Raw genomic sequence first — 25,910 nt, forward strand, 5'->3', positions numbered from 1 at the left:
CTTGGACATGGAGACAAAGGGTCCTCCAAGAAGTTACCCTGTGCTAGGAAAAAGAATGCACAAGATATAGGGAAGAGAGAATAAAAAAGAATAAACATTCCTGATTCATATTTAGTAACATTTTACTTTATCAGATTGTAATTCCCTAGATGCAAGGACTATCCTTTGTCTTCAGACTTCAGTCCCTATCACAGAAGGCTCTCAATAATCTAAGCATCTATTCTCAATAAACTAAGCATCTACTTTAATTGTTAGTTCTCAGGTAATGTACTAAGAACTTTAAATATTTCATTTAATCCCAATAATTCTCTAAGAAAGGTATTATCATTCTATTTTAGATATAAAACATACAGAGATGTAAAGGTTAAATAACCTGACCAAAATTACACACTTATCTTTCCAGCTCCAAAGCTGTGCCTTTGTTATACCCTGCTATCTCTGGCAGGGACCTAAAGCAGAATAACTAACCTGAAGTAGGGGAGCTGTATATTTAAATAGGGGAAATATTCTTTGCAAGATGAAGAAATAACTCAGCCAAATGCTATGGCACACCCAGCTACCCAGGAGGCTGAGGCAGGAGAATCACAAATTCAAGGCCAGCCTCAAAAACTTGCAAAACCCTATTTCAAAATAAAAAGTATTAGGGGTATAGCTCAGTGTTAGAGGACTCCTGGGTCCATCCCTAGTGTGGAAGAGAGGGGAAGGAGAAGGGGAGGGGAGGGGAGGATAGGAGAGGGGGAAGGGAGAAGGAAAGAGGGAAGGGAAAAGGAAAGGCAAGGGAAGGGGAAGAGGAAGGGCAAGAGAAGGGGGAAAGAAGGGATGGAAATGGAAAGGGAGGGGAAGAAAAGGAAGAAAGGAAAGGAGAGAAGGAGGAAGCAAAGAAGGAAAGAAAGAAGGAGGGAGGGAGGAAGAGAGAGGGAGAGGGTAGAAGACAGGCAGTTAGGAAAATTCCTAATTAATGGCTGACTGGAAATATAGGGCACATCCCAAACACATGGGACAACTTCTACAAATACTAAGTAAGTTCACAGCCTCCAAAAATTAAACTAATCATTACTGGGTAAAGTTTGAGGAAGGGGAACCAAAACAGTGACTGGAAGAAGACAACAATTCATGACATGCTCTGGCCATTCTATAAACTGATCTTAATATATTATTAAGTTTAATATGATCCAATAGTGAGATGGACCTGCTTTAAAAGAAAAGAAGAAAACCAGATTGCTATGCAGATTTAAGTTGTACTTAACATGGTCCAGACCCAGACATTATAGCTGGTCCTCCTAGTGGGAAACTGGCAATGGCAAGAACCTTAAGATATCAAATTTTCCAAACCTTTCATTTTACAGATAAAGAAAACAAGACCATAAAGAGGGAAGAAAGCTGTCCTTTCACAAACACAAAATATTCAAATGTTTTTCTTGAATAACCATAAATCCCTTTTCCTAATTATATTACCACAATGAAAGAGATTGACTAACTAAAACACAGGGCAACTCTCTATCATTCAATTAACAAACCTAGCATCCACCTTCAACTACATATCAAACTAAGCCACACCCTCTAAATACACATATGAACAGGGCATGGTTCCTGCCACAGCTTATATGGCTAATGCTGCCTTAATTCTTTCATTTATGTATTCAAGTAATATTTACCAACACTTTTGTCTCAGAGACTTGAGATGCTGAGATAAGAGTCCCTATTCTTTTTTTTTTAAGAGAGAGAGAGAGAGATGTTTTTAATATTTATTTTTTTAGTTTTCGGTGGACACAACATCTTTATTTTGTGTGGTGCTGAAGATGGAACCCAGTGGCCCGCGCATGCCAAGCATGTGGCTTGAGCCACATCCCTAGCCCAAAAGGGTCCCTATTCTCTCTTTTTTTTTTTTTTTTTAAAGAGAGAGGTGAGAGAGAAACAGGGAGAATTTTTAATATTTATTTTTTAGTTTTCGGCGGACACAACATCTTTGTTTGTATGTGGTGCTGAGGATCGAACCCGGGCCACACGCATGCCAGGCGAGCGCGCTACCGCTTGAGCCACATCCCCAGCCCAAGAGTCCCTATTCTTAAAGATCTTACAGCTTAACAGAGTCTAACTGGTGGGAAGAGAGAGAAGCTAAGCAAGATGGCAACATGGATTTGAATAAATCTTATGGACAGAGTGCTTACAAAGGAACAAAGGCTTTCCAGGGGCAGTACCTACTTTGAAGGACAAACTATAAGGACAAACTACCTTGAAGGACTTACTATAACAAAGGATCTCAGAACTGCATGTCAAGCAGCCCAGTTGAAACCAGGATGTGGGCATTTCAGGCAGAGACCTACAAAGTTTTAAATGACTCTGGAATTCTGGGAAATAGGAAATGCAACTCATGAAATAAGCAGGGGGAAGATCATAAACCTTTTTATGTCATGTTAAAAAGTTTGAACTTTCTTCTTAATGTAAAGGAAAAACTTAGATGGATTTTAAGCAGGAGAGTGACACGGCCCTGTATTTAGTCTTAGAACAAAACCATGAAGACAATAGAAAGTTTTAAGAATAATGAGATAATATATGTGAATGCAAGTGTAGGCAGGATTTACTAAAAAATATTTAAAATTCAAAATACTAAGAGTGTCAAGCCCATCTAATGGGTATTATATGGTTTATACAAACTATCTGTGCCCACCTACATCTCTTTTTACATCTGCTAGAGAGAGGGAGACTAGCTATTTTCAAAAATAAGCTAGCCTGACACCTTGAAGATAAAGCAGACTTGATCTTTGCAAGGCAGAATTTGGACTAAGATGTAAAAGTTACAGAGGCAAAAAAAAAAAAAGAATTTCTCAACAGCCAACACAAGAAATAGTCCCCGAGTGCTGTGTTCTACCATCATAGGCCTTCAAGCAAAGGAAGAATGACTTCTGACAAGGATAAGACTAAATAGGAAGTTGGATCTATTAATGCAGAAGGTCCCTTCCAACTCTAAGAGCAAAACAGAATATGTTACCCATTTTAAGAGTGAACATCATGTGCATCCACAGGACTGGGGCCCTAATTATAATATGATATATTCCATGCTTGTCTAAATATATCAAAATAGATTCTACTGTCATGCCTAACTAAAAGGAACAAATAAATAAAACAAAATTTAAAAATTAAGAGTATATTAAATTAAAAAAACTATACAAACATAGTGAGGACTTACTATAACAAAGGATCTCAGAACTGCATCATCGAAGAAACTTTACAAACTATCTAGTCCAGGGATTTTCAACTCTTACATAGCACTTTTTCAAACTGTCTATTTAACTCAACATACAGAACTTCAAACAATATTTAATAGTATAAGACAACTGTATGTATTTAAATTTATGTTACTTAGCTTAAAGCCAAAGGACATAACAGATAATTCTGATTAAAATTGGGAGATTGAGTAATTGCAATCATATCAACTTCAGCATTCAGTTTACTTTTATGTTGTATTTAATGAAGAGAATCATTTTTGTTTTTTGCTTATTTTTCTTTGTTTCTCCATTTGGTACCAGTGATTGAACTCAGGAGCACTCGACCACTGAACCATATCCCCAGCCCTATTTTGTATTTTATTTAGTAACAGTGTCTCACTGAGTTGCTGAGCACCTCACTATTGCTGAGATTAGCTTTGAACTCATGATCCTCCTCTCTTAGCCTACTGAGCCATTGTATAGGCGTGCACCACTGTGCCCGTTATGTCTGTTCTTTATACTATGTAAGAAAGAACAGAAGAGTGAAACAAAATGAACAAAAACTTTTGGTTTTCTTCTTTTCATTTCAATGTAGCTTATGAAATTAATATTTTTAAAATGTAAAAATGAAAGCACTTAAATGACAGGACAATGGCTTTTAAATTCCATAGAAAAAATCCTGTACTGTCTGGACACAGTGGCACTTGCCAAAATCCCAGCTACTCAGGAGACTGAAGCAGGAGGATCCCAAGTTCAAGGCCAGCTTCAGAAGCTTTAGTAAGACCCTGTCTCAAAATTTTAAAATAAATAAATAAAAAGAACTGAAGATATAGCTCAGTGGTAAAGTGCCCCGAGGTTCAATCCCCAGTATAAAAGAGAGAAAAAGAAAAATCTTTAGAAATGTCATTACCTTAATGAATTGGGAAAGGAAAGCAGCAGCCTCTGCCTAAATGATATTTTTTTCTCATATGATGAATAAGAGGACCAAATAACACAAGCCTATCTTCCACCTTCTTTCTAAGCTCAAATACAGGAAAGCCGCTTTGGTGGACCTTTATAAACACAATTACCATACAAGCAAGCATTTCAAAATGTCTCTCTCTGTTTCTGCTAATAGATATGCTGGGATCTGAATATTTAGTCAAAAGATTTTCTGGAAGTTACTGGAAAGGACGCTGGGGAATGATTGAATCTAATTCTGTCAAACATTCAGGAACTTTTAAAAGTTAAGTAATAAGTCATCAAGTCTCTATCTTAACTTATAAGAGTCACAGTAACAAGTGTCTAAATACCTTGGCATGGAAGTAGTGAGCTGATAAGAGTGATAGTACCAAAGGTACTGAAACCCAAAGTATATGCTAGAAAAGTCAGACCTTAGTAATCCTTAACTCTAGCAACTCAGAATCAGCTAACCTCAGAGCTGGTGCCTATACTGGGCAGTTAGAAGTCTATAGATTAGCCAGGTTTAGTGCTAGTAATCCCAGCCTCCCAAGAGGCTAATACAGGAGGATGCCAAGTTCAAGGGCAGCCTCATCAACTTAGTGAGACCCTGTTTCCAAATTAAAAAAAAAAAAAAAAAGGACTGGGAATGTAGCTTAAAGAAAGAAGTCATCAATGAACATAATAAAACTAAAAGAAATTTAAGAAGAAAGAGGGATCTGGTGCCTTTTTTTTAAAATTATCAGAGTCTGAGATTCCCTGGAGGATTCATTTCCCAACACTAAACACCCTAAATACACCAAGTCCAGAAACTTCTATTCACAAGTTTTTCCACATCTATAACTGTAGGATGATGACGAGTTACCATATGTTTGATTAAAAACAAGGATTCAAAAAACCACTTTGAGACTGAGAAAGTAAATAAAGGAAGGGCTTGATTCTCCAAGGCAGTGCAGTAGCCACTTCCCTCCAACTTACAACATAGACACCACCTCATCTAACCAGCACCCTGAAGCCAGACAGCCTCATAGAACAGGAAAGAGTTCAGTTCCCAAGTTATGCAGGACAGCCCAGTTTCCTGAGTACATACACACACACTCTTAGGTTGACAGCACCCAGCTGAAGGGTGTACTGGCCCTTTAAGGAAAGCAAGTGGGAAGAACTCATCCACCCTAATTCCCACAGTAGATTAAAAGAACCAATTAGTTACCTGTTCTGCCCCGGGCACATCTCTTCCAGTATAGAACGCCAGCAATTCCAAGAATGTGAGTCAAAATAAAGATGGTTGGTGGCAAATAAGATGAATCTAAGAGAGGCATTTTCAGGCCTGTCCTTTCTCCTCCCTAGAGTAGCGGAGCCCAGCCCAGCGGCCACGGGATGCCTTTCTCCTGAGGTTACTGCTGTCCTGGACTATCAGCAGAGGCAGAGGCCGCCCGAGCTTAGTGTTGTCAGGAACTTCCTGGAGGCTTCTCCTCCATCTCAACTCGGGTACCGCGGGCGGTGGTGGACTGGGCTAAACTGCAGCGTATCTCAGACAAAGCCCAGGAAACAACTGGCTGGTGGGGGAGGGGAGGAAAGGAGGAACCAGGAGAGTGAAAAGCAGCGCCTAACCCAGAGTGAGCTGACTCAAACCTCTATCTTTGGTATCCTGGGTTCAGCTTAAACTAACTTCAGACTCTTCTACAAGAAGGGAGGTGTCAGAGGACGTCACTCTTAACTTTCCATTCCCCGCCTGGTTGGAACGGCAAACTTCAGGATGTAGTCAGAAGAAAAAAGTCACAGAAGAATGTCTTGTGGGGAGGAGGCAAAGCACACAAGGACGTCCAAGCACAGCCCTTTACCAGCCACGGCCAGGGACGCCTGTAAGAGGAGAGGCACACAGGCCTCTGAGAAACAGACCTGACACCTAAGCAGCCAGGCTGCTCTACAAGTAGAATTGTGAGCACTTGTCAAGGGCTGAGAAAGCCACTCAATGTCCACTAATACCCATCTGGAAATCAATAACAGCAAAAATCAATGCCTTCCGCCAAACTAGGACTTCCCTACAAACAGGCAGGCACCACCTCTCTAGGCTGGCAAAATTTGAAAAAATGAAGCAAATATATGCCAACAATCTCACTCCTGGATATTTTCCCAAATGAAAATACACGTTTACAGAAGGACCTGTATATGAATGATCATAGCAGCATTATTTAAAAACAAAACAAACAAACAACAACAACAACAAAAAAAACTAGAAACAACCTAAATGTCCATTAACTGGTGAACTTACAAAGTGAGTAGTAAGTATATCCATAGAATGGACCACCACCATGGGAGAATCTTGAAAAACATTATGCTACATGAAACAAGCCAAACAAAAAACTATAAACCATAGGATTCCATTTATGTAGCATTCTAAAAAGGGAAAATTACAGGAAGAGATATCAAAGGGACTGGGTATAGAGGAGAATGGACTACAAAGGGTCCCAAGGAAACTAAAAGAGATAACGGAGATGTTCTGTATGTTGACTGTGGCAGCTCCACGACTATATACATTTGTCCAAACCTACTAAACCACACACCTAAAGGTGAAATTTACTGCGTATAAAATACTCTTCAGCAAATTTAGCAAACATGAAACACCTTTAAAGGCTGGGAAAGAGTTTAGACCACTTAAACTAAATATGCAAAGGTCTCACAGGACCACTGGTCCTCCCTGTGTCTCCTTCTAAAGAAATATTTCACAAAGTACACTGTGGACATACAACATATCACTGAAGACCTAAAGAGCCAGGACTATGTCTAATGTCCTCTGTAATGCCCAGCACTCTCTGCTCAGGAAAGGCAAAGATTATAACCTCATTTTTGTATAAAACTAGCCCTTTATACATTTCTAGGATGTATCTATCACACTATGATACACACACACACACAATTCTCACAAGCATTAAAATGCAAATTGTTTTACTCATCTGTTACCTTTTTTTTTTTTAGTTGTAGTTGGACACAATACCTTTATTTTATTTATTTATTTTTTTGTGGTGCTGAGGACGACCCAGTACCTCACATGTGTTAGGCGAACACTCTATAGCTGAGCCACAACTCCAGCACCCTGTTTTTACCTTTTTTATAATAAAAGGGAAGGGTTTTAGATTTGATAATCTACTACCCAGAAAGATAATAACTGGCACTTGATGAGGAAAGTAATACAATAGGAACTTTAAAACTGTCATCCATAGGTCATCTATAATTGTGTGCTAATCTACATTTCATAATCAAATATTTACTTCATACTATGTGCTGTGCTGTTCTAAGTACCCAGGACATGATAGAGAACAAAACAAAGATCCCACTTTTGCAAGGCTTATTTACTAGCAGGGGAAGACAGAAAGTAAACACAAACAAGTAAATATATAAGTTGTCACATCAATGCTATAGAGAATAGGAGATGAAGAGAAGAAGGAAATGCCAGTGAGAGACGGTTTACAATTTTACATATAAGATGGTCAGGGAAAGCTCTCTAATAAGATGACATTTGAGCAAAACCCTAAAGAAAATGAGCAAAAAATTATATGTTTACCTGGAGAAAGGATGAGCTATTTAAAAAAAAAAAAAATCAGCAAGTACAAAGTCCCTGAGACAAAAGTATATTTGCTGTGTTCGGGAACATCAAGAAAGCTGGAATGGCTGGTGCTGAAAGAAGAATATCAAGAGATAAGGCCAGAGGGGGGCACATGGCTCATAGCTATGCAGGCCATTTGTTAAACCTTTGGCTCTTATTCTTAGTGAAATGGGAAGCATGAGGGGCCTTTATGTGGAAGAGTGACATGATTTAGCTTAGGTTTTAAAAGGATTGCTCTCACTGCTATGTTGAGAACAGACTATGACAGATAAGAGTGGGGGGAACCAGTTATAATGCCATTACAATAATTCAGGTTAAAATTATGGCTGAGAAATGATGATTGCTGAGAACAGGGTGTGGCAATAGAGATGGTGAGGTTGGGTCGAATTCTGAAATAATTATAAAGAGTTGTCAGGGTTAAGGTGATGGGGTTGTGGCAAAATGGCAGAGCACTTGCCTAACACATGTGAGGTACTGGGTTCAATCCTCAATACCACATAAAAATAAATAAAATAAAGGTCTGCATCCATCTACAACTAAAATATATATATATAAGTTGTCAGGGTTTTCTGATAAGTTGGATGCGCAGTAAAATGGGGAATAAATAAAGAAAAGTTCCAAGGTTGTTGCCTGAGAAAGTGAAAGGACAGAATTGTCATTTCCTAACATGGAGAAGTAGGAGGTATTTGTTAGTAGGTAGTTGGTTTGCCTGTTGATTATATTTCCCTTTTGAATATGTGATTGAATATATGAATCTAGACTAGTTTAGGGAGAGACTCTCTAGAGTTTGAAAGCCAGCTGACTGTATGACAATCCTTAGGAAGTAAGCATGAAGAGAGATCAAGTTCAAGGAAATCCTTCCTAAAAACCCTCCTACATTAGATAGGGAAGAGGGAAATCGGCAAAAGAGACTTTAAAAAGAGAAACCAGGGAGCTGAGGTTGTGGCTCGGCAGAGAGCACTCGCCTAGCACATGCAAGGCCCTATTTTTTTTTTTTTTTTTTTTGTTGTCAGTACTCTTTGGTTATTAACTAAACCATTTTTATTATATGGAATAGTCATACAATAAAGGAACGTGTGGGAACCACCAGTTAGAAAAGAAATTGATGATTGACTATGACGAGGCCCTGGGTTTGATCCTCAGCGCCACATAAAAATAAATAAATAAACAGACAGATAAAATAAAGGTACTATGTCCAACTACAACTAAAAAATTAATATTATATATATATATTTTAAACCAGGATTAAAACCAGGATTAAAAGGAAAACCAAAAGAGGATGTTGTACTAGGAGCCAGGTGAGGGAAGTATTCAAAAAAGCAGGAATTAGTCATGTCACAGGTGTTAATGTGTCAGATGAGGACTGAGAGCTGACCATTTGAATTAGTAGAGATCACTAACAACCTTTATTTTATTTTTAATTCTTTCTTTATTTTTTTTAGTCATACATGACAGCGGAATGTACTTTGACATATAATACATACATGGAATGTACATACATCAATCATATTGTCAATTCTATTCTGCTGCCCTTCCTATCCTCCTTACTCCTCCCCTCCTCTCCCATCCTTTCTCTCTATCCAATCTAATGTGACACACTTTTTTCTTCTTTTTCTCATTACAACATCATATATGTATTCTGTATAATAATGAGGTTCTCCTTCCATCTTCCGTGCAACTCCCCTTCTCCCTCTTTTTCCCTCCCACCTCTCTTTCCTATTTAGTGGTAGTCTTCTTCTCATGCTCTTCTTCCCTATCCCATTTTGAGTCACCCCCCCTTATATCAGAGAAGACATTCGGCATTTGTTTTTTAAGGATTGGCTAACTTCACTTAGCATAATCTGCTCTAATGCCATCCATTTGCCTGCAAATGCCATGATTTTATTATTTTTAGTGCTGAGTAATATTCCATTGTGTATAAATGCCACATTTTTAAAATCCATTCATCTGTTGAAGGGCATCTAGGTTGGTTCCACATTCTAGCTATTGTGAATTGTGCTGCCATAAACATTGATGTGGCTGTGTCCCTGTAGTATGCTCTTCTTAGGTCTTTTGGGTATAGTCCGAGAAGGGGAATAGCTGGATCAAATGGTGGTTCCATTTCCAGCTTTCCAAGGAATCTCCATACTCATACTGCTTTCCAAATTGGCTGCACCAATTTGCAGTCCCATCAGTAATGTATGAGTGTACCTCCCCCCCACCCTCGCCAGCACTTATTGTTGTTTGACTTCATAATGGCTGTCATTCTTATTGGAGTGAGATATAGTAGTTTTAATTTAGAGTAGTTTTAATTTGCATTTCTCTGATTGCTAGAGATGGTGAGCATTTTTTCATGTATTTGTTGATTGATTGTATATCCTCTTCTGAGAAGTTTCTGTTCAAGTCCTTGGCCCATTTGTTGATTGGCACTAACAACTTTTAAAAGGGCAGCTTTAATGGAGTGGTAGAGAAAAAGCCTAATGAGAGGAATAGTAACAACAAATAAAAACAACTCAAAGAATATTGCTATAAAATTGAGCAGCGAGAGGAATGTGTGGGGGTGAAAAGAGATCTCTTCTGGGATGTGAAATGTAATGAAATATAATAATGTTTGCTGAGGGGAATAAGCACTAGAGAGAAAAAATTGACACAGTCCAGTGAAGACTAGGCTCCCTCTCTCTAAAGTACGAAAATACTTCATTCATTTAATTAAAAAATCCAGAGGGTTACATAAGACACTGTAGATGCAAAGATGACTGCAACACCCTATCCTTATTATGGAGAACAGAGAAGTTCCTGGGCTATGATGTCCAAAGACAGACTTGCTTGCAGAAGAGACTAAAATTAAGGAGATAATATAAAGCACCTTTATACTTGCATCTGCACTTAATCCCTATAAATAAGGGGAAGTATATATTATTATCTTAATTATATAAGTCAAGATCTTGAGACAAAAAAATCAAGTTACTGTGCTAAGGTCACAAAGTAAGAAAGAGGCTGGGCACAGTGGTGTCCACCTGTATCCCAGTTACTTGCAAGGCTGCAGCAGGAGAATGACAAGTTCAAGTCCAGCCTGGATAATAGCAAGACCTTGTCTGAAAACAAAATTTTAAATTTGAGTTTAAAAATGCTTAGTGGTAGAGCATTCGCCTAGCCTGGGGTTCAATCACTAGTACTTCTTTAAAAAAAAAAAAAAAGTAAGAAAGAATGAACTGAAATCTGAACTTTTTTTATCTGCCTGATTTCAAATCCTTTTTATCACACTGCCTCCCTTTGCTAAAACGTTCTGGCAAAATGAGTACACTAACTGCAGGTTAAACAACCTGAGATGTTTATTTGTTCAGAATACTTCCTTTAGAGGGCTTAGCAAAAAATAGCTCTACTTCAACATAATACATGCTGAGGCTGTCTATATCACCCTTTCACAACCTACCTTTACCATATTTTCATTTCCCAAAATGAAAGTAATTTCTCTGCCCTATTCTGCCTACCAGAAACCATTATGAAATTGCTGTCATTAGAAAATCCTATGCCATGTTTGTGCTATCCAAAAATATCTAGGAAATTGGGGGGGGGGCCTCAAAGCACTCAAATATTAAGATACATTCTGAATCGACCTTTATTATTTGAGAATATGATGAGAGATATCCAAAGTAATTTTATAAGATTTTCATAAGGTGGCATGCTGCACCTTGGATACATCACTTTTATACATATGACAGATAAAATTTTGTTTGTAGGTTTGTGTGTGTGAATAGATGTTTCACTCACATCACTTTTCTACATATGACAAAGATTTCGTTTGTAGGCTTTTGTGTGTGTGTGAATAGATATTTCACTCAGTGGAACTAAGATGGATCTGTGTGCTGTCATTTACAGGAAGTGGTTAGAGACTGGCAGGAGGGAGTGACTAGTTTTCTTTTTAGAGATCATTTATTATATATATATAAAGAATGAGCCACTTAAAGTCACATTTAGCAACACTGCTCCCCCCACCCCACAGGATATTCCTTGCTAACAGAAAATAGGCAGAGTCCCAAACCACCATAAAAGCCTTATAGAAGCAAGATGCAGAACTTCATTATGATTTTAGACCTGCCTCTTTTTTAAATTACTTCACTCACATGAATTTAGAATGGTCTCCCACAATTGTTACCCACAGGAAATCTCAACATTAGACAACACAGCAAAATCTCTTTAATGTTTGTGACTGAGATCAAAAAAGCAGCATACCTGTGAAGGTATGCTGTATGTTTATTTAAACTGCCATCAAGTTTTACTTAATCTCAAACTGATACCCACAAGCAGTATAACTTTAGCAGACTCAGACTAAAAAGTTAAGACCTATCATAACTAAAAAAATCTAAATCCAAGGGGGAAAAAATAATGCTTGCAAATAGAGAAGACTTTAAGAAGAAAATATGACAAATATACATGGAATATAAATTTGGTAGAGGGAAAAGCATATGACTGATAGAATTGGAATCTCAGGTTCCTGGGAACAGCAGGATCCAGGCATTAAAGTCTGGCCCTGAACTCTTTGTCATCTGTCTCCCCTCATAAGAACATGAGGCATCTAACTGCAAATAGGCAGAGAATGTGGGCTTAACCGAAGTTAATTAGGAGACATCCATGACTCTTTAAGGTTTAGCAGTATGGTACTAAGACAGTAAAGACACCATGGCCCAGAATGTCTAAAAAGAATATTCTATATACTTAAGTGTTACTAAATACAGTTAAGTGAGTAAAAGCTTCCTGTTTCTTCCTAAGTAAATCTAGGTGCCATTAGCATTATAGTAGCATGGTACAAGCCCAGGTGGACTGGGGTTCAAATCCAGACTATTACATATGTGTCACACTAGGCACCTTTGGGCAAGTTATTCAACTTAAAGGAATTTTAATTTCCTCATTTTTATGATGATGATAATGGCAACTGTGTCTTAAGAGTTATAGGAAGGATTAAATGACTTAATGCATTTAATGTGCTCAACATACGCTTAATAACAACTCTTAGCAAACAAAGTACATCTGACCACAAAGACCTCTGAATACTGCTCAGACTACAAAACCTTGGCAAACTGGTAATTTACTTATCACCTAAATAATCTAAACTAATTTACCTAATCCCAGTTTCCTACTTGCCAAATCTGCCTTCATTCACCATGAGATTAACCTTCCTGCATGCAGCATGCATATAATTTATTTTAAAATTTCAAATTTCTCCATGTCAGCAAATTAAATCCCAAACTCTCTGGCTTCGCAGCATTTCCCTCATTTACCCTGCGATGTTTTTCCTCCCCATCTCCACATGTTAATATCTCATTCCTATACACCATCTTGAAGCCAATTACTTCCACAGAATTTTCCTTGGCCCAGTCTTCCATTCCAACTAGAAACAAACTTTTCTTTGCCTTGAGTGTTTATGATAATTTATCTGTTTCTCTCTTGTGATGTTTAGCATTCTGTGCTTTACAGCTGAGTATATATTTTTAATCCCTTACTAGGTTGTTTTTGAGGCTAGATGAATGTCTGCTCTTCTTTATAAAATCATACTTAATGATATTTATAGAATAAGTAATTAATGAACAAGAGGATCAAAAGAGCACAGTAATAGTAAGAAATATGAGGTAAGGGGAACACACTAGAAAAAGCAAAATTGAGTCCAACAAACCATGACTATTCCCAAAATATAAACATTCTTTCTGGGAATGCATCTATTTTGACCACAAAAACATAAAAGCAGAGAGCAGGTACCTGGCACACCATTCATCTTGTGGCAGTAATAACTCAAAACACTCCTCTAGATAGGCCCCGTAGATAACACACATGAACAAAGGAACCAAACCACCTTTAACAGCAAACTTTCAAAAAACCAACTGTGAGTTTAAGGGGAAAAAGTGCCTCCAAGAACACAAGTATAAATTTTGCTTTTTTTAGGAGCTGGAAAGAAGCCAGTTTATTTTATTATTTGTGTGTGTGTGTGTGTGTGTGTGTGTGTGTGTGTGTGTTAGTTACTGGGAATTAAATCCAGAGGCTCACATATGCAAGTTAAGCACTCTACCACCCTGAGCCTTTTTAATTTTATTTTGAGAGATGGTCCTCCTAAATTAAATTGCACAGGCTGACCTCGAACTTGTGATCCTCTTGCCTCTGCCTCCAGAGTTGCTGGGATTATAGGCATGTGCCACCACGTTCAGCTAGAAGCTAGTTTATTAATTCAGAAATTCTACTTCTGGAACTCTCTCCAGGTATGAATTCTGCCCAACATCCAATCTCTGAGTGGATAAAGTAGGATATGCTCTAGAAGCAAAATTGAGTTTCAGCTCTTAAACCCATATATCTTAACTGTCTCTCTAAGACTCTAAACATAATCTGTTAGCCAAACCTAGATTCAAGTTCTGATTCATCTCTAGCTGTCTTTGAAGCAATTACTTAATCTCTTTAACCCTCAGTTTTCTGATCTGTAAAATGAAGATACTAAAATTACCTCTTTAAAGTGTTATGGTGAGGATTAAGTGATAGAACATGTGGAATATTTGGCACACAGTAAACATTAACTATTGCAAAAGCACTAAATGCTAATTCATTAATGTTAACTATTGTTATTATGACTACACAAGAACATTTTGCCTTAGCAAAGCATCATCTTCAATGGGCAATGGTGAGAGGAAAGTCAAGGTAAAGCACGTAATATTTAACAGCTCTAAGCCACCAACTCAGTGAATAAATCAAGTAGGTTTCAACAACATTGCTTTGAAAAGGAAAAGGACAATTATCTAGTCAACCTTAATAGTCATGCTACCATTTAAGTAAACCCTCTGAAATACCATTTCCCCCAACAAAAAGAATAAGATCTAGCTATTAAATTTTTTTCCAGGTAACATCTTAAATACACAAATAAGACACAAGGGAAAGAAGCCCAGTTTATCGGGATTGCTCCTAAATAGAGCCAAGGATTGATTTATTTGCTCAGAAACACTTCTCACTAGAGAATGCCCAGTAAATAAGGGACACAGTTAGCACATTACTCCTGTCCAATCCAGATGAATTCTAAAATGCTTTTCTAAACAAACCCATTTCCAAAAAGTATCTTTAAGTATGGTCAGGTAAGAAGTAGGTGATCAATTTTATTTTTCCTGAGACACCTCAAACACAAGAAGGTAGAAAGGCAGCGTAGCTGACAAAGTACTTAGGAGCTCAAGAAGATAACCTGGCAGGCATGTGCCTGCCAATAAGTAGCCAAGTTCAAGGGTCAGAAGAAGAACCCAGGCCAAAATGAGAGAGACAGACTTAAACTATGTATTCATGGAAATAGCCATTTTAGATCTTGATAAGACAATTTTCCAGCCCCTTGAAGACAAGGGCAGATTTGTCACCTTCTTTCTTCCTGTTTACCCCTGGATCCTAGTCAGGACCCTAATCCACAACAGAAGAATTACTTTCGTTTTTCTTAGGAGAGTCTACAACCAGGCTTTGCTTCCTGTATAAAAAAACCTTCTGCTCTCATGACACCTAACCAGGAGTCCAATGACCAAAGTCAAACAACACATGTCTAACAGAAACTCCTGTAGAAGTCCTAGTTCATAATTATGAGACCACTGGGGAAGGCACTTATTATTTCTGGACTTCAGTTTCCTAATATTTACAATGTATATTTTAAAAACCTGATTCTCAAGAGTGGTCATCAAGATGCTCAATAAATAATTTTATTTCGGGGCTGGGGATGTGGCTCAAGTGGTAGCGCGCTCGCCTGGCATGCGTGCGGCCCGGGTTCGATCCTCAGCACCACATACCAACAAAGATGTTGTGTCCGCCGAGAACTAAAAAATAAATATTAAAAATTCTCTCTCTCTCTCCTCTCTCTCTCTCTCTCCTCTCTCACTCTCTCTTTAAAAAAAAAATAATAATTTTATTTCCTCATTTCCTTTCATGTTTTAAAAAATGCTCCTCAAATCTTACTCATAAAACCAATTCTATCAGCCTTGGTTTCATTCTTCACCTAGTACCTGGAATAATCTGTTCTTCAACTACTCAGTAATTTGAAAGTTCTTAATACAAGTTCACATCTTTGTTTCTGTTGTCATTTTTTTCAGGGAGTTGATACTCAGTAACAGTTTCTGCTCTAAGCTTTTTGTTGTTGTTGTTTGTTTTTAAATAGCACTCATGTACAATGATACCATAACAAAGAATCTCATAGGTCTACCACAGGATTAGTGACAGTTTCATTTAGAGCTTAAGCCCCTAGTGACCCCTACTGGACAAAGACAGAGTACACTTGAGTTTTATAACCCAGAAAAAGAGATTCTGTTTTGCTTTTATTCTAGTGAAATATTTACACATAGAACCTTTTTATACAAGTTCAAGCTTATCTTGAGATAGAAGGAAATAATGGTGTGTTCTATCAGCTCATAGCTTTCTAGGGGAAGAGTTCCACCATAAAATTGGCTGATTTAACAGCTGCCCCGACTGGACCCCCTGCATTTATGGCTTTGTGATGAGTACTTGGAGAGAAAAGAACAGACAGAGAAGGAGCAGTCACTGGCATACAACCCTTACCTCCAGTACCCTGCAATATTTCCATTCTCTGAGCTGACTCACTCTCAGAACAGTCCAGACTCCCCCACAGCAGTCAGAGCCACTATGTGTGCCTGGTGAGTAATGCTTCCCCAAAAGCATTCTCCCAGCTGTCTCTGACTTAACAAGTCATAAAAGGAAATCTGGGTAACAGTCTTAAGTTTTAAGGAGAACACATGGCCCATCCTGATAGTTCCTCTCTGCTCCCTGCAGGGACTCATAATGGTAGTGAATTCCCTCTAATGACAGCCAGGTGGCAATACAGAAACAGGCAAGGGCAGAAAAGGCCAATGAGTATAATAAATCCTTCCTTTTAAAAATTTAGAGACCACAGCTTCTACTCTGGATAAAACCATAAGTAGACATATGGTAGAGCCCAGTCCAGCCTACAGGTTGGTGAGGGTTCATTCCACCATAGCTCTGTCCAGTGGAGGCAGCAAATCAGTCCCATTACCAGACCATCTGCCATCACAATGTAAGGCAAATGATGTAAATAAAGCCAGATCTCAGAGGAAGGTGACACCTTCTTCTGTACCTGCCCATCCACCCTCAAATGCCCAAAGTAGAGTTGAGGAAAAGGACAGTAACTGGTTTATAGATCAGTGCACACTTGATACTCAACAGCTCCTAAATATTTGTAGCTCAACTTTCTCCTAATAGATGTTCCTGAGTATCAACTCCCTGAAACATTAATCTATGGAGCTAGCTCAAACATCCTAAAGATAGCTGCCAACAGCTAGATCAGTGAGAGAAATGAAGGACAATCTTTTTTTTTTTTTAATTGTAGATGGACACACTATCTTCATTTTATTTATTTATTTGTTTGATTGTTTGTTTGTTTATTTTTATGTGGTGCTGAGGATCTAACCCAGTGCCTCACACATGCCAGATGAGTGCGCTACCACTGAGCCACAACCCTAGCCCTACAGGAAGTTTTGACACAACTTACTTTAAAGATACTGTAAGCAATAATCTCCAATAACTTGTACAACAGCAAAATTTTATTTTTATTTTATTTTTTTAATATTTATTTTTTAGTATTTGGCGCACACAACATCTTTGTTGGTATGTGGTGCTGAGGATCAGGATCAAACCCGGGCCGCACGCATGCTAGGCGAGCGCGCTACCGCTTGAGCCACATCCCCAGCCCCCAACAGCAAAATTTTAATCAACTAGGATCTATCTAGGTCTGCACTCTACTGTTAGGTGAAAAAATTATCACCTCAAATATATCATGTAGCTCATTTTAAAAATTTTCTTGAATGAGGGCCCTTTGAGTACAGTTGCCTACATTTTTTCATACCTATAATCTTCGGGTCTCTGATATTCATATTCCTTGCAAGAAAACTATTACCCAGCTCAGTTTTTGACAAGCCCGGAATATTTAAGCTCTTGATTTATTAGAAAGGAAGGGGAAAGGGAAGGAAGGGGAAGAGAGGAAAGGAAAGAAGGGGCAGGGGGTGGGGGGAATGAATTACCTATGGCATATTTAATTACTAAAGCTGAAAAGGAAATTACAAAAATTTTCAACAAGAATGAAAGAAAAAGTGCCCTCTGGTTAACCTTGGATTAACAGAATATCTAATTTAGTATACAACAGATTTTATCCATTCATTTAGCCACCAGAGAATAAGATTATAGCTCCAATTCTGTTCCTAGCTTATTATATGACTTTAAGATCATCTAACTATACTGAACCTGTTTACTCATAATGAGTGACTGACACTCTAAATTTCTAAATTCTTTTCCTGCTCTAAAATTCTGTTCTATGAAATATTTAATTTTCTAGTACTATATTGTTGTTTATAATAAAAATATTACAAAGCAAGTCATATACTGTCCTTTAAGAACTTATAATCTAGAAAATTATATATGTGAATGTATATATATATATATATATGTATGTGTGTTTCATATATGTATGTATGTATATATATATATATATATATATATATATATATATATATATATAATTTTAACATAAAACAGTATATGCTTTACTATGGAGAGTGATTAAGATTACAAAAACTCAGGCATGGGCGTGATGGCACACGCCTATATTCCAGGAAGGCTGAGGACAGGAGGATCACAAATTTGAGGCCAGCCTAGGCAACTTAGTGAGATCCTATCTCAAAATTTTAAAAAGGAAAAAGTGCTGGGGATATAGCTCAGTGGTAGACCTCCCATGGCTCAATTCCCAGTATGGCAAAAAACAAAAGTAAGAACAAAACTATCAGGAATGGAAATTTTAGAAGTTCAGGCAATGGAATGGCCATTTTTAGTTGGAGAAACCAAAAAAAGTCTTCTATGGATGAGGCATATAAGTTGGGCCTGAAAGAATATCTAGGTTTTAAAAGTCTGCAGTAATAAGAATAAGCATTCCAGAAGGAGAGATGGCTTGAGAAAGAGAACAGAAAGAAAGTACAAGTGACATGAGAACAAGGGCTTGCAGAGGCTGGGTAAACTGGGAGGATTAACTTCTGCCTACTTAGGTTCTCCCTCCTTTCCTTTCTGAAATCTCAGTAAAGTGACAGTAAAGGAATTTTTTAAAAAATGGCACTAACCTATAGAAAATAAGAATAAGAAAAGGTGTCAACAAAAGTTTGCTAACTGTAGAATGGATTAACAAATGGTCAAAATTTTAAATTTTGTGGGGCTGTCAAAAAAAATTAAATTTCAGCTTTATTTTTCTGCTAAAAAGATGCTTGTGGAGATGGAGAACAATAAGAAGTAAGGTAAACTGTAGTGCAGAACACCAGAAAGGCTCAGGAATTGGAAGCACCAGGCACCTTGAAAGCTTGGGGGAGGGGAAGGAATGCTGCAGGGTGGGGCTGAAATAAGACTGGTTGAAAGTCTTGGCACACTTGAGATCAGCAACAGATGTGCCTCAGGGAAAGCAGGAACATTAAGTGAAATTTGGCATAATGAACAATATGCCCCTGCCCCGGGCCCCCAGACCCTGCTTGGCAAGGTGAAGCTCTAGTTGCCAGGCTCCAATGCCCTCCACACAAGAGACTCACCAATTCCTCTCTGGGGAACCAAACTCCTCTACCTTTTATTCAGTGAGAGCATACCAGTCAACAAGTCCTACCAATCAACCATCACTAAAATGTTAAGTTCACTAAGAAACATTAGACATTTGAAGGACTCCTCTAACATGAAAGACAGATACAAAGCAAACAGAAAGAGTTTGGAAAAAAGACAAAGTTGGAAGTAGAGGAAAACACTTTTAAAAAAATAAAGAGAAAGAAACTTTTATTCTCAGCCTTAATAGGCAAAATTGCCATAAAACAAGAATAAGTACTATAACAAAGGACATTCAGAGACTAAGGGAAAAAATGCTTAGAAATGAAAAATACAATAGCAAAAATAAATAATCCTAAAGAAGAACTGCTGACTCACCTTGGGCCCAGAGCAATGGAATCAACTGTCTATGGATTAGGACTTCTGAAACTGTAAATTCCAAATAATCATTTCCTCTTTTAGTTGTTCTTGTCAGGTATTTGGGTCACAGTGATGAAAAAACTAAAACAACAAGTTTAAGAATATTTCTACCAGGCTGGGGATGTGGCTTAAGCGGTAGCGTGCTCACCTGGCATGCGGGGGACTCTGGGTTGGATCCTCAGCACCACATAAAAATTAAATAAAGATGTTGTGTCCACCGAAAACTAAAAAAATATTTTAAAATTCTCTCTCTCTCTTAAAAAAAAAAAAAAAAAGACTATTTCTACCCTACCATTGCTCTGCCTTAGGCCTGTAGCTCATAACCAAAGACAGAGAGGGAACCTATATATCTTATATGGCAGGTGTAAGGACATGTGCAGGTCAAGATTGCTTCTTCTGCTCAGATTTGCCAAAGTCGGGGTGATCACTGAAACAGCATCACACCAATTATCTTCAGAGGACTCCCAAATCAAACCCATTCTAGGAAGTATTTCTCCCTGGATCTGACACATCAGGTTAAAAGTCTTTGCTAATGACTTATTTCACAGAGATACTAGCAGGGAAGAGATATTATTAACTAAAGCCCAGGAAGTCCAGGACCCTTCTCAAAGAAGTAAGTTATCTGATTCCCTCTCTCTTGATTTAACTTCCTTCCAATCCTACTCCAAAGATCAGCTTTCGTCCCACAGTGTACCTAGTAGTACTGTTTAAAATCAGAACTCGTTATCAGTCAGAAGGACAGCACCAAGAAATAAGTAAAGCTTTCCTCCCTCCCTTTCAAATTCCAATTTTTAAACTTTGGTCTTATTTATGATATATCTTAAAGAGAGTATCTTCTGCTTTTTGATGGTCTTTTGCAGCCTAAAATCTCTATCTCCATGTACCTTATGTGAATAATAAAGCACAAAAGAAGCAATTGATATTGCTAAGCCATCTCTCCCAAGACTTCCTTCAGAGGCCTGAAATCTGAGGCTCAGCACTAACAATAAATACCCTATTTTCTGTGTGTGTGCAAACTACTGATTTAGCCTCTAAATTCACAATGCACAGACTATAATAGGTGCTAAAGCATATGATGATAATGGGCACTTTCACAATTTTAATATAAGCGGGAGCCCAAATACTTAACCAACTTTAGTGCTTTGCAATATAAGAAGATACGAAGCTTATTTCACCTTTCTCCCAATTATAACACCCCTAACCCTTATCAGTTTTACACATACCATTGGAGAGCCCTCTACTCAAAAGAGAAAAATAAATCTAAATGGATAGAGCAAAGATCCATCTCTTGCCAAACACTGTAGGGAACTACAGTACTTTGGGGAAACAATGCAAAATCCATGTTCAGCTGCCATGAGCATGTGAAGTTCAATTCCAAAACACAGACCCTGCTAGCCACAGAACTGATGCACACAGTGAGAGAAAATATACAAGGCACACTGCATGTGAAAGAAGACATGACTGGCACAGGATATTGTGAGGCAAACAGATACACCCAAAACATGCACAGACTTGACCACATGCTCTAAGGGCACATGAACAGCACTGCCCACACCAGGGCTTCTGAGAAAGGAATGAAAAAACAGGTGATATTTCCTATGATCTATGCTAGTCAATCATTCTGACCGCCCAGGCAACCACACCATTTAACACTTCTTCCAGCAACTCAATCAAGGTTCCTGTCTCCACCTGCTCCACTGACATCATCCTGTCATTATATTTCTTTGAAATTCCTTTGATGAGAAATGAGTCACCTCTTCTTGCCAACACAGGCCTGAGCCTCTTACAGGCATGTCATTCCCTTTGGCAATGTTCTGGGGGCAGGGCGCCACCCAGTGGCTCTTCCAGTTACTATCACCACACCTCCCTGGAGGAAAAATGGGGAAGAGGTGAAAGAAATGAGGTTCTTTGTGGAGCTAAGAATGGGGCTGGGAACAAAACATAAACTGCTACTCCAATGGGTCACACAGTTGAAAGAATGAAGTAAGAATTAGGGTAGGGCCTAGACAGTCACTCTGAGGTGGAAAGGCCTCAGTCCCACAGTGTTTACCTTAAAAGGTTTGGTTCCTGCTACAAAGCACCCATCCACTCACTATTCTTCAAGAAATAACTGCAAACCTGAGGTTTTGGGGAAACCTGCCAAGTGTTCAAGACAGCCACATTCCAATTTAAGATTCACAGGGAAAAAATTAATGAGAGGCCAAATAAAAACGAACAAAATGCTATTCGTACATACAAATCATCTAAATATTCTAATAAGCTTCACTGATAGTTTGTTAACAGACTGTACAAATCACTTTTTTTTTTTTTTTTTGGTACCAGGGATTGAACTCAGGGGCACTCAATGACTGAGCCACATCCCTAGCTCTATTTTGTATTTTATTTAGAGAAGAGGTCTCACTGAGTTGCTTAGCGCCTCACTTTTGCTGAGGCTGGCTTAGCCTCCTGAACCTCCCAAGCCTAGCCGTTGGGATTAGAGGTATGTTCCACCACGCCTGGCTACAAATCACCCTTTTAACATCTACAGTTCAAGGTCTGGGGATTAAGCTTAGTGGTAAGAGTGATTGTCTGGTATATGTGAGGTCCTGGGTTCCATGCCCAACACCACAAAAATTAAAATAAATAATAAAATCTAGAATTCAGTGGATTTTAATATATACTGAACTATGCAAATACCGCCATTGTTTAACTTTTTAAACATTTCATCACTCCAGCAAAGAAACCCTATATCCATTAGCAATCATGCAGTTTCCTCCTCTCCAAGCCCCTAGCAACCACTAATAAAGTTACTATATCTGTGGATTTGCCTATTTCATATAAATGGAATCAAACAATATGAGGCCTTTTGTGTATGTTCTTAAGGTGAATCTATGTTATAATTGATCAGTATTTCATTCCTTTTTATTGCAAAATATATTCTTTTATATGGATATGTCACATTTTTTCTATCCATTTGTCAGTTGATGGATATTTGAGTTATATGCATTATTAGGGATAATACTACTATGAGCAGTTGTATAAAGGCTTCCTGTGAATGTGTCTTCAATTCTCTCAAGAATAGATTTAGAATTTCGAGGTCATGTGACTATTCTATGTTTAACTTTTTGAGGGCCCATCAAACTGTTTTCTAAAGCAGATGCACAATTTTATATTCTTCCCAGCAGTGTATGGGGGTTTAAATTTTCCCCACCCTTTTTTATAGCTATTTTAGTGGGTATGAAATGATATCTCATTGTGATTTGTGGGGTTTTTGGCATTTCCCTAATCACTAATGATGTGCAGCATCTTTTCATGTGCATATTGTCCATTTGTATATTTTGTCTGGAGCAATGACTATTCAAATCCTTTGCCCATTTTTTCATTTGGCTATTTGTCTTTTGGGGTTGAGATTCAAGAGTTCTTTATATATGTTAGATATAAGTCCCTCAAGATATATGACTTGCAAATGTGTTCCCCATTCTGTAGGGTGTTTTTTTTTCCATTTGCTACATGAAAAGTTTTAATTTCTATTAAGTTTAATTTATTTATTTTTCTTTTTTTTGTTGTTTGTGCTTTTGGTATTATGTCTAAGAAATTACTGTATAACAAAAGTCACAAAGATTTACTTCTAAGTTTTCTCCTAATAGTTTCATAATTGTAGCTCTTACATGAAGGTCTGTGATCCATTTTGAGTTAACTTTAATACGTTGTGTGTGAGGCAAGGGTCCAAATTCATTCTTTTCATATAAATATCCAGTTTTCCCAGTAGTAATTTATTGAAAAGACCACTCTCTTTCAACAAATTGTCTTGGCACCTCAATTGTATTCCAGTTAAGAATAAAAATGGAATTCTGGGACTCTCAATTCTCTTTCATTGACAGGTTTGTCTATCCTTTTGATATTACCACTGTCTTAATTACTGTAACTTTGGATTAAGTTTTCAAATTGGGAAGCGTGAGTAGTCCTCCAATTCTGTTCTTTTTCAAGATTGTTTTGGCTATTCTGGGTCCCTTGCATTTCCATACAAATCTCAGAAACAGTGTCATTTTGTGAAGAAAGAAAGAAAGAAAGAAAGAAAGAAAGAAAGAAAGAAAGAAAGAAAGAAAGAAAGAGACAGACAGACAAAGAAAGAGAGAAAGAGAGAAAGAAAGAGAAAGAGAGAAAGAGAGAAAGAAAGAAATCCAGCTAACATTCTGATAGAGACTATATTGAATCAATAGACCATTTGGGGGAATACTGCCATCTTAACAATATTAAGTCTTCCAAAGCATGAACATATAAAATAAAAGGCAATTTGGGTCACTGTTTACTGACACTCAAAATTTCCTTATGCCTTACCAAATACTTAGCATTCTGGAGATCCTTGATTTTAAGGACACCCCCCCCCAAAAAAAAAAAGAAATAACATGCTAAAAGATATTGATTAGAAAGTCACAGGGATTTTCAACTTTTTTTCTTCCTTATTGTGAAACAAATATTCAGGAATAAGTTATTATTATAGCTGCACATATGTGAAGTGCTGGGGATCAAATGAAGGCCTCAAGCATGCTAGGCAACAGAAAAGTCATAAAATGTTTTTTATATTGAAAGCAATGCTTTTAAACAAGTTTCCCAAACAGCTAAGCACCCTAAGACCTAGCTATGTCTGAGAAGAAAAGCAAAGGCTCTGGTATCTGACAGGTCCTACTGGCCTTGGCTCATTCCACCTCAGTAAAGGAAGGATAGAATAAACTATGATCCATCTCTCCATCACAAATGCCTCAAATATAACAAAACAAAAGGTGTTTTTTACTTCTTTACTGGCCACAAATCATTCCCAAGAGAAATAAATCTTTGCATCAATATTAGCAGGGAAACAGAAATTTATTATGGTACATATGTGACAATCCGGTTGGACGAGATTTATATAGCAAACACTTTTTACTTAAATTTGTTTATTTAAGACAACTTTGATAGAGATCAGGGGAGTTAAAAAGCCCCCCAAGCTCCTTGGATCTGTTACTATACTTATTAGACTATAATAATGGCAAATAAAAATATAATTTTACATTAGAATATATGAAAACTATTACATTGACATTATGAAAGTAAGCAAAAAGCTAATCAAAGGCAGTATGAACCATCAACTCTGACCTCTTCAATCACACTGCAGAACTCCCACTTCAAACATAATTAAATGCCTACTATATAACTATATAATTAATCCTCTGTAATTCCTACTCTTACAGGTAGGAATCATCACCCCCATTTTTCAGAAATAGAAAACTGAGACAGAGATTAAGTTATTTGTCCAAGATCATACAGTAATTAGTAGCAGAGGTGGATCCAAACCTAGGCTTCTTCAACTTCCTATCTGGTACTTTCCCCACCAATCCCATCCATGTCTTTTCAACATCCCAAATCTCCTACTTATGCTTCATCCCAAGGTTTTCAAGAAATAACACAGAAGGACCTCTGAAAGGCCGCCCAACTCTGTTCTAAGTGGAACTGGTTTTCCTAGACCAATTACAGCATCACCAGGGTGGGGGAGAGAGGTGGACAGAAAATGAGTAAAGACAAAGATGGACATCAGTAAAGAAGTGTGTGTGGGAGTTCACTTGTCGCTAAAAATGAAACTAAATAAGGACAGGCAGCCCTGGCCAACAAAGATAAGATGACTTCAGTCAAAACAGCAAACAAACTTTTTCTCTGATGATTTTCACTTCTGCCCTGTAAACAGAAGTTAAAATATCACTTAATCACTGTTTAATCATTCTCCACAGTTTATTGCGGTTTAATTCCTTCTATTCTGAACATCTCCAGCATGCTCCTAAAAAACTCTGGAAAGGAACTAAAGAGATCTTCAAGAGATAGCCAAAGCCAACAAGAAAGTAGAAGGAAACTTTCCATAAGCATAACTCTACAAAACCCCTTTAGTTGGAAGTTTTATATTAAGGTCATAGGCCACCTGTTCCTTTGGCTTTCCAACTGGACATCTAATTCATGCCACATCCTTGCTCATGAAGGGATTACAGGAAAGAAACCAGAACAGAATTTCACTCCTGAGGGTCAGAACTTCAAGACCGCTGGAATGTGCCTGGTAAAGACATGGGGGTGTCTAGGCAGCTGAAAGCCTCCACAGGGGAATTCAACAAGGACAACTGCTTTCCCTTGACCAGGAGTTATGAATTTAAAAATAAACTCCA

The 25,910-nt window shown here is 37.8% G+C and overlaps 1 protein-coding gene across 17 annotated transcripts in view; it reads right to left on the bottom strand.

Annotated features, from left to right (window-relative positions):
- Positions 1 to 25,910, bottom strand: part of MACF1 (microtubule actin crosslinking factor 1) — a gene marked incomplete at its 5' end in the record, with an annotated part of 350,743 nt that overhangs the window by 239,868 nt on the left and 84,965 nt on the right. The window contains one exon of one of the 17 annotated variants that reach the window (XM_081305395.1): positions 5,356 to 5,874. The exons of the other annotated variants lie outside the window; for them this stretch is intronic. Within the exon in view, the coding sequence (XP_081161521.1) occupies positions 5,356 to 5,464 (109 nt within the window). Of the gene's footprint in view, positions 1 to 5,355; positions 5,875 to 25,910 lie in introns of those variants that run through there. 17 annotated transcript variants of the gene reach the window in all.

Source organism: Spermophilus citellus (assembly GCF_964194105.1).
Source record: "Spermophilus citellus genome assembly, chromosome: 9".
Taxonomy (NCBI): domain Eukaryota; kingdom Metazoa; phylum Chordata; class Mammalia; order Rodentia; family Sciuridae; genus Spermophilus; species Spermophilus citellus.